General features: G+C 44.5%; 1 protein-coding gene across 1 annotated transcript; it reads right to left on the bottom strand.

Annotated features, from left to right (window-relative positions):
• Positions 1 to 10,461: 10,461 nt before the first annotated feature.
• On the bottom strand, positions 10,462 to 12,029 carry LOC100828336 (transcription factor MYB20). The gene is made up of 2 exons (XM_003578040.4): positions 11,689 to 12,029; positions 10,462 to 11,561 (listed from the first exon to the last, which is right to left on the bottom strand). Exons 1-2 carry the CDS (start codon positions 11,819 to 11,821, stop codon positions 10,888 to 10,890), a joined length of 807 nt encoding a protein of 268 aa, XP_003578088.1. The 5' UTR covers positions 11,822 to 12,029; the 3' UTR covers positions 10,462 to 10,887.
• Positions 12,030 to 13,006: the final 977 nt, after the last annotated feature.

Raw genomic sequence — 13,006 nt, 5'->3', positions numbered from 1 at the left:
CATACCTTGGAACGGCTGTCTTTCCAACATGGGAAATCGATAGCTTGGAGTTGTTAGCTGTCAGCACCATTTTTCCTCCCTTGTACTCGGTCATATCTTGCAGCTTGTTGTCATCATTAGTCATATGGTTGGAGCACCCAGAATCAACGATCCAATCATCTTTATAGTTGATTTTTGGATCCTTGATTGCTGCAAGGGCTGGCGCCTCCATGTCCTCCTCCAACTCTTTTCCATCCGTTGCAAAGACTGGTGGCTCCATGTCTTCCTCCAACTCTTCATCATCCATCGCAAAGGCTGGTGCCTCCATATCTTCCTCCAACTCTTCTTCATCCATTGCAAGGGCTGGCACCTCCATGTCTTTCTCCAAGTCTTCTATGTCAACCTCTTGAGAGTATCCAGCTTCGGCGTCCCATTCTTCTTCGCTCATGGATGCTTCTAGAGTGATCTCCTCTTTCTCTTTTGTGGTGGCCACATTCCCTTCATAACGCCGTCTTGGATATCGACATTCTCGAGTAAGGTGACCTTTCTTACCACAATTGGAGCATCCATCATTTGACCTCCTTGGAAATCGGCATTCTCGAGCAAAGTGACCCGCCTTGCCACAATTGAAGCATCCATCACTTGGTCTCCTTGCATTCTTCTCGTACCATTTTGGTCCTTGTCTTTCTCGTTGGTCTCCCCCTGAAGAGTTGCTTCTCTCCTTTGGATGTTCTTTCCCACCTTCTGTCCACTTAGGCTTGGGCTTTCATTGTTTTTGGTGTGGGCTCTTCTTCTTAGTGAAAAGTGCCTCCTCTTCTTCCTTTATGGTTATGCTCCCCATCTTCTTAGCTAACTCCTCTTGATTTACCAATAAATTTTCCAACTCAACTACTGAAGGTGGAGTAGGCCATCCCATCACCGCAGCCATAAACCCATTGTATTCGGGTCTAAGACCGTGGATGATGATTCTCTTCATCCGAGTCTCGCTCACCTTCTTATCCGGGGCAAGTTGGGATATCTCACGGCAAATAAACTTCACCTTCGAAAAATATTGACTGATGGATAGATTGCCTTGTGAGATACCTGCGAGCTCATTTTCCAAGAGCTGGAGCCGTGCTTCATTTTTCCTTGAGAATGGCTTTGCCAAAGTCTTCCATGCCTCCTTAGGTGTCTTCTCATCACGGATGTGCTCCAATAGGTCCTCTTCGATGGTCGTCTTCAATACAAACATGGCCTTCCCTGACTTGATCTTCCATTTCCGCAAGGCATCAGCATTCTCTGGAGGAAATGCTTCGGTGCCCGCAACGACCTCCCATAGGTCCTGACCTTGTAGGTAGGACTCCATGCAGGTCTGCCAATAGCCATAGTTGTGGCTATTAAGCTTCCTGATCCCGCTGCTTGAGCTAGCAAGATCCGCCATGGTGACTTGCGCCCAGCGTCAAGTAAGCTTTAGTCCCGGACCAGCTTCACAGTCCCAGACTGTGCACCAGCAGAGTCTCCCCTCAGCGCCTTCTTGTTGCACCGAACAAAGCAAGCACCCCGTGCTTACAACTCTTCCTCCAAATGACGGTCCCGGACCGCCTGCTCTGATACCAACTGTAGAGAATTTCGAGGTGGACCTAACACACTACGAGAGGGCCTATTCACCTATACCAGCTACTTTGGTGTAGTTGATTAGTCCCTTTTTATTTCTACTTACTTAGTACAAGCTTCCGGGCGGCAGAACCACTCACGTTAAAGCAAGTCTTGAATCCGGGCGGCTATGCCACTCACGTTGAAACAAGACCGTTGTGATTCCGGACGAATCCGCTCACGTTAAATCACAACTTATATGCACTAAGTACTTAAAAATAACAAGGCCTAACCGGGAGACTTATATGAACAAAATAGTACTATATTGCTTTAGGAATATTAGTACAAAAGAGAGCATACACCTTACACTTGCTCACAACTTGTTCTCCACCTTCTTCACTTCCTTATTCTCTACTACACAAGGTGTGAGGCAAGGGCCTCTATTTATAGAACTACATGGCCATTGAATCTTTGACATGTGTCAAAATCTTAGCCATTGATACAAAATATCTAAAGCCTTCCACACACTTCTACATAAATATCTAGGTACTAGAAGGTTTCCTATCTATTTATTTTAAACTCCTATTCTAGAGTATTCCAAAGCTTCTACATAATTTTTCATGCATATCTAAACACTAGAAGGTTCTCTCTTTTATTTATTTTATATTCTAGAGTATTCTATAGTAATGTCTTCTTTCTTGTAATATTGAGAACACTCTAGAAGCTTGCATTGTATTCTCCAACAAACTCCAACCCATAAATGAGACTTCTATCCAAGTCAATTCAAAAACACCCGGATAGAGAAGATCCATCGCGTGAGACACTGATTGGGAGGGATAAAAATGTTTATATCCCGCAATCCATATGCAGTCGGTCCAAAAAAATTGGTCACGGAGACGTGCAAGTTGCATTTGTCAGTGCTGACCACCGGTGTTCTGTGTTCATACGAGGATATGTGCGTGTACTCTGACGTTGAATCGAGAACTAAAATACGGAGTAGACAGATTGCACAGGCCGGCGGCACATTCAGCTCCGTCTCCGTGTGTGAGACCGACGGAGGAGAGAGAGAGGTCGTCCGGACTTCAGTACCAGTGGACGGGGTATCACTCTACGGATTGTCTGCTGACATCATCTTGATATCACGAGTGATGACAGTTAGCTAGCACATACAGTCCCTAGTTTCACGCTGATGTTTTAATTGTTCGTGTCAAGGCATGCACAGAGCCCATGCATGGACTTATTGGTATGGCCTGATCGTGCTCAGCACAAAAAGTTACTCCTGATTCATAATAAATGTTTCAGATTTAATACAAAATTACTAAGTACACAATTGTAGTATTAAGTATGAGACACTATGTATCGGAGGGAGTATATCATATTTGTGTGTCGAATTAACTCCTGCGCAATTATCGGTATCCATTTTGTTTTTCATATAGAATATAAAAAGCATGTGCTTCTTGCAAAAATAAAAAATAAATAAATAACATGTGTTAGATTTGATCCACTCATCTGAACAATCTAAAGAGAAATGATCAAATGGTTGAGAAAATAAGGTGAAACCTTGCACCGTATAATCACTAATAATTACCCCTGCACAATTATTTTCTCATTTTTCACCACCATTTACTTTCAGTGTGTTTCCATGCACCCTTTGAATAAATCGAATGTGAAAATTAAACTTTTCCCTTTGGTCGAAAAGGGTACTATAGTCCATTAAATACACGAGACATCCGTCACACGATATTCATGAGTAGTTACAGATGTGATTTAACTTAGGCTTGGACCCCTATAATTAACTTGGTATAACAAAATTATTTCTCTTCTTCTAAAAAACTTTAAGATCCGTGCATATTTCTAGAGGGACTGTACTTTAGGATAAGCCCAGGGTCCTTCTGTGCAATATCTGCTTGCTTATCTAACCAATAATTAACTTGTTACAAACTTTTTTTTCTTCTAAATTTACTTTAAGGTCCATGCATACTTCTAGAAGGAATGTACCCAAGCACACCTCTTTTTGCGTGCTGGTCATCCATCCTTCGGGCTGCATGGTCCTTGTAGCCACATGAATGATCATACTACTTGAGTATTGGCTTTGGACTATGGGATCTGATGGTGGAGTGGGATGTTAGTATAGACGAGGCTTATTCATGTCTGGGTTTGCCGTCAGAATTATTTGCTTGGCATCAGTGGTGTTTGGGCTTCCCGACAGTGCTCTAGCCAAGCTGATGATTGCCACATATCCACATCGATCAATTGGTTTTTGGCCTACTGTTTTTCCTCAAAATAGCATCAATTGGTTTTTGAAAAACTCTAGGAAAAAATCCCCAAAGTATAATTGTTAGCAGCATAATTTGGAACCTGATGGGTGGAGTCATGCATCCACAACTCCACCACCACACTAATTGATTTTCAGGCTCTAATTCTTATACTTTGTTCTTCCAATGTTATCACATCATGCGCTTAATTGTCGTTGGGGAAGGTTCATAAGTTGCAAAACTAGCTTTTTTGTTCGAGTTGCGACCGAGAGTGGATGAACTTGCCTTTGTTGCAGCGCATCAGATTGATAAGGCTGGCCGGGGATTCTGAGTGGGGTGCGCTCGGTGATGCTTATGCCAATTTCAACCTCAATAATTATTAGAACCAAATGTGAGGAGAGAGTATCGTCCAGCGCTACCAGGGCACTCGGTGCTACTGCATTGTACAATGTTCCGGAGTAACCTGAACGGTCCAATCTAATTCTAATTTTAAGTTTTTTTTTTGAATCAACGTGTATTTCATCCCTCGCTCCATTAAAAAGTGCAAAAACAAAGATATAAAACAAAACAAACAAAAAATAGAGTAAAAAAGGGACTGGAACGCTCACATGTCGTAGTTTTCCGTTAGCTGATCTATCATGCAGGTGTTACATAAGCGGAGCGCGACAATGGCAGGGCAACACCGAGGACAGCAACGGGGTTTAATGTAGGGAAGGACTTTTGTCCAGGCCTTTGGACGAATAAAGAGAGAGCTCGCCTCATCCAGTATAGTAGGTGTCATCTACTATATTCACTGGACACGGCGAAAGTTCTCACAAGAACACATGCGCCAAATATATTCACATGTATGATGCATGTAAATTGATTCCTTATTAGTGCATGCTTACCTAGCTAAGATGTTCACCCAAAAGTAGTCTAGGCCGGCGAGTAGGTGACTTTCCAGCACTGATATATTAATGTTCAGTCAATGCATGCAAATTATATATACAGAGTTAGTAGTTCACTTGTCGCTTACATAGTAATGTGCTACTATTATAACTGAGGTCCCAAAACTTGCGTGCATGATTAGTTTCTAACTTGTGTTGTATTTCCATTCCTTTCGTAATTCCTACGGTATTACGGAGTAGTACGTGCTCTAGAGCTGTATGCCTGTAATTAACATCTCTAATTAAGAAAAATTACAGCATCAATACAATATGTCTCTATCACGTCACAAAAATTCTACGGAGATTCTAAGTGGAGAACGTGCAGTGGCGGAGCTACGAGGAAATTCATGGGCGGGCCAGGTCAAAAGAAAAACACAAAATTTTGTTCTTAATTCCTCATAAAAAAATCGTTCTTAATGATGTGACTTCACTAAATATTTCTCATTCCTCAAATCTTATGTTCTCATTGGCTGCATATCAGCAATACATACATAGGAGTATAATATTACTAGTTATACCAAAAAATGCTACCTATATAGAGAAATTGGGGTAAGAAAGAAAAATATATGCTACGAAATTGACAAATTGCATACTAGAAATTTAGGGAAAGCAAGAAAAATACATGTATAGAGAAATTCGGGAAAAAGGAGGGGCGCAGGGCAGCCTGCGGGGCGGCAACTAGCGGCGGCGTGCAGCAGCCACGCGGCGGCGGAGCAGCAGGGGCTGCGACTGCTGGGCTACGGGCGCGACAAGGTGAGGTGGCGCAGGGCTGCAAGCGCTGCGAGGCGATGCAGGGCAATGGGCGAGCAGCAGCAAGCACGCAGCGTGCGGTGCGGCCCTGGGCCCTGGCTATGGCTTCCGTTCGTTGTCCTCGAGCGCGCAAGGATGCGGGGGAGTGGTGACTACTCCAAGCAGAGGCAGGCAAGCACCGTAAAAGGCTTCTGTGAATGCTGGGCTGGGCCAAGATTAGCAGTAGTAACTTTTTTTTTTGCAAAATTCTTGGACGGGCCATGGCCCAGTTTGGCCCCAAGGTAGCTCCGCTAGTGGGAATGTGCCCCACCTGGTCTTACGGTACGGCGCACTATCGTCCATCCGATCCTGATCGCCTCCTCTTTTTCTCTTCTTACCGGTCGTTCTCTCTCTCTCTCCCGAATCCCCTCTCCGTCTCTCCCTGTCTCTCCCATTCTCCTCCCGATTGACCTCCAAAATCAGCCGCTAGGGCCGTGGAGCAGCTGAGCAGGGCGCAACCTTGGCCTCCAAAATCAGCCGGTGGAGGGGCGGAGCCAGCCCGGGCCACGAGGGGCGGAGGAGTGCGCGGGCGGGCGGTGGAGCACGGCGTGGCCGGAGCGGCGGAGGAAAAGGGCGCGGGCGCGGCGCAGGGGCGGGATAGGTGCGGGTTGTGGCTGTGGAGCACGGCACGGCTGCAGCGGCAGCAGAGAAGACAGTGGAGGCTTCTCGCAAGAGCAAGATGAGGTGGCATGCCGCCGCCGCCGCCATCTCCGCCCCTTCGTCACCTCGCAGTCCACCCACTCCTCCTCCTGCCATGCAGCTCCCCACGCGTCTCCCCCTCTTCTACTCTCCAGCGTGCTCGGCCTCAGGCCCGCCAAGGTTGTGCCGTAATCTGGCGCCACACAAGCGCGTGCAGGGCAAGGACCGGCAGTCGGTGCCTCCTCGGCCAGGCGGCCTTCTTCGCCATCATGGACGTCTCCGGGTCAGCTAAGGCACTCTCGTCTGCACTGCAGCACTGACAGATAACCAAGCCTGCTCCCTCCTCATCCACCATCTCCCGTATGTATCTATGACAGTGATTTTCCTTTTTGATTTCGTTCCCCCATGTGCCTCGCTGAAACTGTACCTTCAAGTGTTGTGTGATCCTCAGGTTCTCTTGATTAGCCAAAGCTGGATCCCCATTGTTGTCCGCAAGCCATTTTGATGTGAAATCGTCATGATGTTGAGGTTAGCTTCCCACCATCTCTCCCATGGTTATTTTGTGCCGACTAGGTTTGATGCAATTTACACAATGCTCAAATGTTCGATGAATCGATATCTATACATTTTTTTCGTGAGAGGAACTCCTGATCATGGTAACCTGGTAACCTAACCCAAACAGCCGGTAGCTACTTGGAAAGAATCTGGCAAGTGTTTGGAAAGAACCTGATAGCTATAGTAGAAAACTTGGTATCTGTATTTTTTGGAAAACCTGGTGGATATATAGGAAAACATGGTAGTTGTTTCAAAAGAACTCTGAAACTTTTTGGCTACTTTATATGATATGATAACCTTGTATGTTTATTCATCGTCATATTCTGAACAACTTGGTACTAGTTGTTTGTAAAGAACCTTGGATTTTGTAAACAACCTTGAAGTTATTTGAAAAAAAACTAGTAGCTAGTTTGGAAAGAACTTGGTAGCTATCCGGAAAGAAAATGGCATGTGTTTGAAACCCGGTAGGTAATTGGAAATAACATGGTTGGTGTTGGGAAAGAACCTGGCTGCTATAGCGGAAAAAACTCGTGGATATATCAAAAAACACAGTAGTCGTTTGTGAAGAACTCGTTTGTAAACAACCTGGCAAGTTGTTTTCTAAATAACTTGGCAAATGTTTTTAAAGAACCTGGCATTTGTTTACAAAGAACCTGGCAATTGTTTGTGGAAAATCTGGCAATTTGTTTTTTAAAATAAACTGGCAACTCTTTGTAAAGAACCTGGCAATTTGTTTTCTGAACAACCTGTGAATTGATTGTAGAAAATCTAGCAATTGTTTCTAAAGAACCTGGCAATGTGTTTCTAATCAACTGGCAATTGTTTGTAACAAAACTGGCAATTATTTGTTTCTAATCAACCTGGCAATTATTTGTTTCTAATCAACCTGGCAATTGTTTGTAACAAAACTGGCAATTATTTGTTTCTAATCAACCTGACAATTGTTTCTAAGGAACCTAGCAACTGTTTGTAGAACCTGGCGGTTGTTCGGAAAAAACCTGGCAATTTGTTTGTAAAGAATTTGATTCATAGAGCATCTACAATGCAAAGTGCTTAAATGGGTGCTTACGAAAATAAACCAAGCATCATCTTAAGCATCAATGCCTATTAGTATAGAAGAGGTGTCAACTTAGGCATCTAAAACGGTTAATTTTTCGAAGCACATGGCTAAGCATCTTGCATTGTACATGCTCTAAACAACCTGGCAATTTTTCACACAGAACCCGGCAATTGTTTGTAAAGAACTTGGCAATTGTTTGAAAAGAACATGGTAGTTGTTTACATAGTTCATTTCTCTGTGTCTTCATCATTTATTGTTATTAATAGTGAGAAATATATGTTTCCATATGCATTTCTGAACATGAGCAGCAGTCGATCAGCGTTTGTGCCAAAGAAGTGATGTTCCTGTCTTGTTAGGTCCATACAAGCTACGCATCAATGGCTAATCAATGACTCTAGGAGGCAAGCTAGATCGACAACCTTGACAATATGGTAGTGGAGGTGATTGAGATGAAGAAGATTTTCGTGGCAACAAAGGGCTCAAAGCCGTTTGCCTCCACAAACATGCTCATTTGTAAACTTGTAAATTCGACCTCATGATGTCTGATAAAGTGGTGCTGCAATTTTTAGCTTTAAAGGCGAAATTTTTGACGGATTTGGAACTTGGAAGGTGTTGTTGTGGTTTTGTTAGAGGTAGCGATAGTGTTGTTGTATACATGTGTGTGTACCTATACGATGTATGAATCTTTGCTTCTATGTTTCTTGTTGGGAAAAATGGACCAGTTGAAAAATAAATAGACGAAGAAGAGGTGCATGCAAAGCACTGATGCAAAGCCCAGAGAAAAATGGCTAGTAAAGTGTTAGGGGGTCAACTACTGCACTTGCGCAGTCCTCTCTGCACGATAAGCATAACTGCCTAATGTGTCATATGCATGGGGCGTACAGGCTAGAAGGCTATCAGGGCGTTCGCGCGGCTGCACGGCAAGCGCCGCTCGCGAGCATTAGGTGGGGAACGCCTCTCCGTAGTCACCTCCAAAATTCTAAATTTATTCCCCACAGGATTTGACTTACTTACAGTATCGACTTCACTGCCAAAATGTAAGAAAAGAAAAGGAAAGATACACGGGAGGCTTGGAGATATATATTTCACTTCTTCCTTAATGCACGTTTTCTGTTGGATACTGTGTTACAGGAAACTTAGCTGAAAAAACAAATCCCAAACAGGAACACGAGCAATCAGCAATCATAAAGTTTGGAAATTAACTGAAAAATAATCGAACGGTTTGGAAACCTCTGACGCGATCACCCGTTTCGGCCCTGCCTCCGTCCCGTGGCCGCCCAGAGCACAGATCCCATCCCGCGAGAAGCGACAGCAAATAATAATCGGCTGAAGCCTAAAGGATACGAGTGCGAAAATGCAAAGCTGTAATCAACTTTTAGAGAATCCCAGACAAAGAGGAGGAAATGACCACCTTATCTTGGCAACAAGTCAAAAGGCAGAGCTGGAGAAAAGAAATTTTGGTGTATTTTCCGGTGAATAGATGGCCTGCGCACACCTCTGAACTTCCTTCCGGCCTTCAGAAGAAGGTTCTTCCTTCTGTTTACAGTCAGTCAGTGAGACTTCCAAAGAGAAAGGAATCGTGTGAGTATGCAAACCAGCGCTGAAAGGTCGTCCTAGTGCTGCATTGACTCATTGAGCTGTCTGTATGCAAGTTCCATGGTGATCACCAGGCAGGTCTGAGTTGTTCGAATTTTGGAAGATTTTTCTTCTTTGTTAAACAGAGCACATAAATTTTCTAAACTTGCACTTCTGTTTCTTTGTTAATGAGATTCCTTCTCTCCTTAAATATTTACTTTCAGATGTGAGCATTAATTAGTTCATACTAATTGCTGGGATTTTGTTCGCCACATCAGTCAGGTCATGTACAATGGTTGATGAGACTGTCTTATCTTAGGTGTTCCACGTCATTTAGAAAAGACAACAAAACATGTTGTACAATGTGTTATCTCTTAATGTTATATCTTAAAATTAATGTTTAGATGAATAAAATTAACTAAATAAATGTTAAGAAAAGGTGAAATCTAGTACAATGAGAAAATTGTCTTATCTTTGCCTTATCATTCTTGTGAAGAGATCATCTCTTAATTAAGAGAAGACTTCTGTCTTTTTTTCGTTTTTCTCTTTTCTACATCAGATTTTATCCTATGTGGCACCGTTAAGAGAAGTCTGACGTCACCCCATTGTACACGCCCTTACTTTATTTAGCAGACACCTTCTTTTAGGAAAAAAAAAAGTAGCACACACCATCATATAAATAAAGTTTATTTAGCAGACCTTATTGTCATTTTCGTTTTTTTGCACTGACCTGATCGTCATATATGTTGCCTGTTGCAACTTCTATAATAGAATTCCTGTGCGTCGATATCTTAATTAGACTCTGTTTGCCATCTTTGAATTGTGTTGTGCAACTTATTCAGCTTTTGAAAATGTTGAAATCATACTCCCTCAGTACCAAAATAAGTGACGTGGATTTGTATAAGAATCTACACAAATCCACATCACTTATTTTGGGAATTCAAAAATCAGTTAACTGGTAAAATGCGAGAAAATAAAAACAGTATGTTATTGGTTGTGGTAAAGAGTCAAAGACAATGATAGATGAACCATGGTAATAACGGTTTGTGTCTAATCCGGATCAATCTTCTAAAGAATGACACCATTGTGTCCAGTTCATCATTCTAATTCATTTCACTTGCATGCATGCGTATGTGCATGCCATACACATGTTCCGAAAAGAAGTCTGAAAAAATAGACAAGTGCCTGTGTGGTAAATCAGGAAAGAGGGTGCATATGAAATGTCCCCCTCACACCCAAGTTGTACCAAAAAGAAGTCTGAAAAAAATATGGAAGAGTAACTGGGGGTTAAAAAAGGAAAGAGGGTGCATACGCAATGTCTCCCTCACAGACACAACCACTTCATTTCTCTTTATTATTTTCTTACTAGTATCTATCTCCCCTCTAAATACTGTTGGAAGACCACTAGGCGGGCCCATGAGTTTTTACAACGTAGCAGTACAACTAGTAGCAATAAGCCAATAACATATAAGAAGGCATTAAGTAATGAATTTCGTTATAAAGAATAAGATATATTCCGATGGATCGATCGGTTTGATCAAGCCCATGTGTCCTGGTGATCAAACAGGGCGATCCTCTGGTACGTGTTGAACGGGTCCTCGAACTCCCACGCCGACGCCGCCGCCGGTCCGGTGACCATGTCGTCCAGCCCCATCAGGTACATCGACTCGGCCGGCCACTCCATCATCTGCGGCAGCCAGCAGTCATCCTCAAACCCCCCACCCAAACTCGACGACGACGACGATGACTCAGCCGGCGATGAATCCGTGGTGTCGAGCGGTGCCGGTGCCACGACGACGTCGCACGGCAAGATGATGTCGTCCAGCAGCTGCATGATCGCGTCGTCGGCGCAGAATTCGTCCTGCACTCTCCCCGTCGTGGCAGCAACGACGGCAGTTGCCTTCTCCTCAAGCGAATTCTGCTGGGGAGGAGGGGGAGGAGCGGAGGCGGAGTGGAGGAGGGGCTTGTGGGTGGCCGGGTCGATGCCCATCTTCTTGAGCTTCTTCTTGATGTGCGTGTTCCAGTGGTTCTTGATCTCGTTGTCGGTCCGGCCGGGCAGGTGGGACGCGATCTTGGACCACCGGTTGCCCAGCTCCGCGTGCAGCTCGATCACCGTCTTCTCCTCCGACTCCGACAGCAGCCCGCGCTTCAGGTCCGGCCGGAGGTAGTTGGTCCACCGCAGCCGGCAGCTCTTCCCACACCGGAGCAGCCCTGCTCACCCAAAACACACACACACACAACACGTTAATTAACTAGGACAACATTCATCCACCAATCAAATTAAGGCAGCTAGCTCGAGCTAGTTTGGCGAATTAATTAGTGAGGATTTGCAACGGACCGGCGAGCTTGGGGACGGCGCGCCAGCAGCATTGGCCGTTGCTGAGGAGGAAGCTGACGAGCTTCTGGTCCTCCTCCGCCGTCCAGGGCCCCTTCTTCAGGCCCACCTTGTCGCAGCACGGCTGCCTCCCCATTGCCACACGCTCTTGCACCGTTTGCACGTACACACACAAAGATCGCTTCTTATTCACTCGCAAGAGCAAGAAAGCAGCAAAGCCAAAACGCCGAGCCAACAAACTAAGCTCGTGCGTAGCAAATTAACAGATGTGAACTCTCTTGGGCTTCGGGTAGCTAGCTTATTAGCAAATGGCGCTTTAGCTTTAGCTACATGGTGAAACGCCATTGCCACCTTCCTTTATAAAGGAGGAGGAGCGAGAAGAGGACAAAGGGGCCGGTAGCTAAGCTTAACCAAGGTAAGCATCAACTGACTAACTGCAATGCAAGTAGGAAAGAAAAAGAAAAAGGAAAAAAAGAGTTTGCAATGCAGCAGGGTGTGTGCGGGCGCGCGGGGCTGGCGCGTGGGGCCTCGGCGTCAGCGTCGCCGCTGCTTGGCCCGGCTGCTGCTCATGGGTCCCTTTTGCTTGCGTTGCAAGTGCTGCTCGGCTAAGCTTTCAAGCTTTTATTTTCATCCTCGTTTGTTGCTCAATCAAGGGGTTTTCGATAGGATTATTTTTGGGCATGTAGTTAGTCTAGTCCGTAGGTGGCCCCGTTTTCATTTATTTAGCCTCTCTAAACTTGTTAGCTACTATATGCATGTTGTTGGTTTCTGTTGAATAAGAAGATGCTAGGATTTGCATGGCAGGGACTACAAGGTGCTAGAAAGAGATCTTTTACCCAAATGCTTCCATGCAACTAGTACAAGAAGTAGCTAGTGCAAGGATTTGCATGCCATTGAGTGAGAAGTAAGAACCACCTCTTGCCCAACCGGGGTGCTAGAGCTGGGGGCATAACTCTTTGAAGGCGATAACAACTCCCGTGCACACTCTTGTTGCCAACCTTAACTATACGGTCCGGCCGGTGGTGTCTAGCAGACGAGTGAAAAATCCATTAAAAACGAGGAGTGACAAAAACTAGGAAATTTAAGCAGACAGCATTTGGAAGACCAAAATCAACTAGGTACAGAGCTGAACAAAACCAAGATCTAAGATTAATTATTTTATCAAGTTCATGACAACCCTACGCTGTGACCTTTTCTTGATCTCTAATAAGTATGCTTCATCTTCTCCAGTGGAGAAACGCGGTTGTGGTGTACTTGACCTTTGAAGAGTTCAGTTCAGTTATTACTTTGGAGATTTTTAGGTGTCATCTGCGAACGGGAT

This window comes from Brachypodium distachyon, chromosome 4 (genome assembly GCF_000005505.3).
Source record: "Brachypodium distachyon strain Bd21 chromosome 4, Brachypodium_distachyon_v3.0, whole genome shotgun sequence".
Lineage (NCBI taxonomy): Eukaryota > Viridiplantae > Streptophyta > Magnoliopsida > Poales > Poaceae > Brachypodium > Brachypodium distachyon.
The sequence above is the reverse complement of the archived record's forward strand: the minus strand, read 5'-3'. Positions and strand labels throughout refer to the sequence as shown.

Excerpts from the sequence above, each read along its gene's own strand:
- LOC100828336 (XM_003578040.4), bottom strand. The coding sequence starts at position 11,821 with ATGGGGAGGCAGCCGTGCTGCGACAAGGTGGGCCTGAAGAAGGGGCCC. Across the intron at positions 11,562-11,688 it reads CGCCGTCCCCAAGCTCGCCG|GGCTGCTCCGGTGTGGGAAG; the intron begins GTCCGTTGCAAA and ends TTGGGTGAGCAG.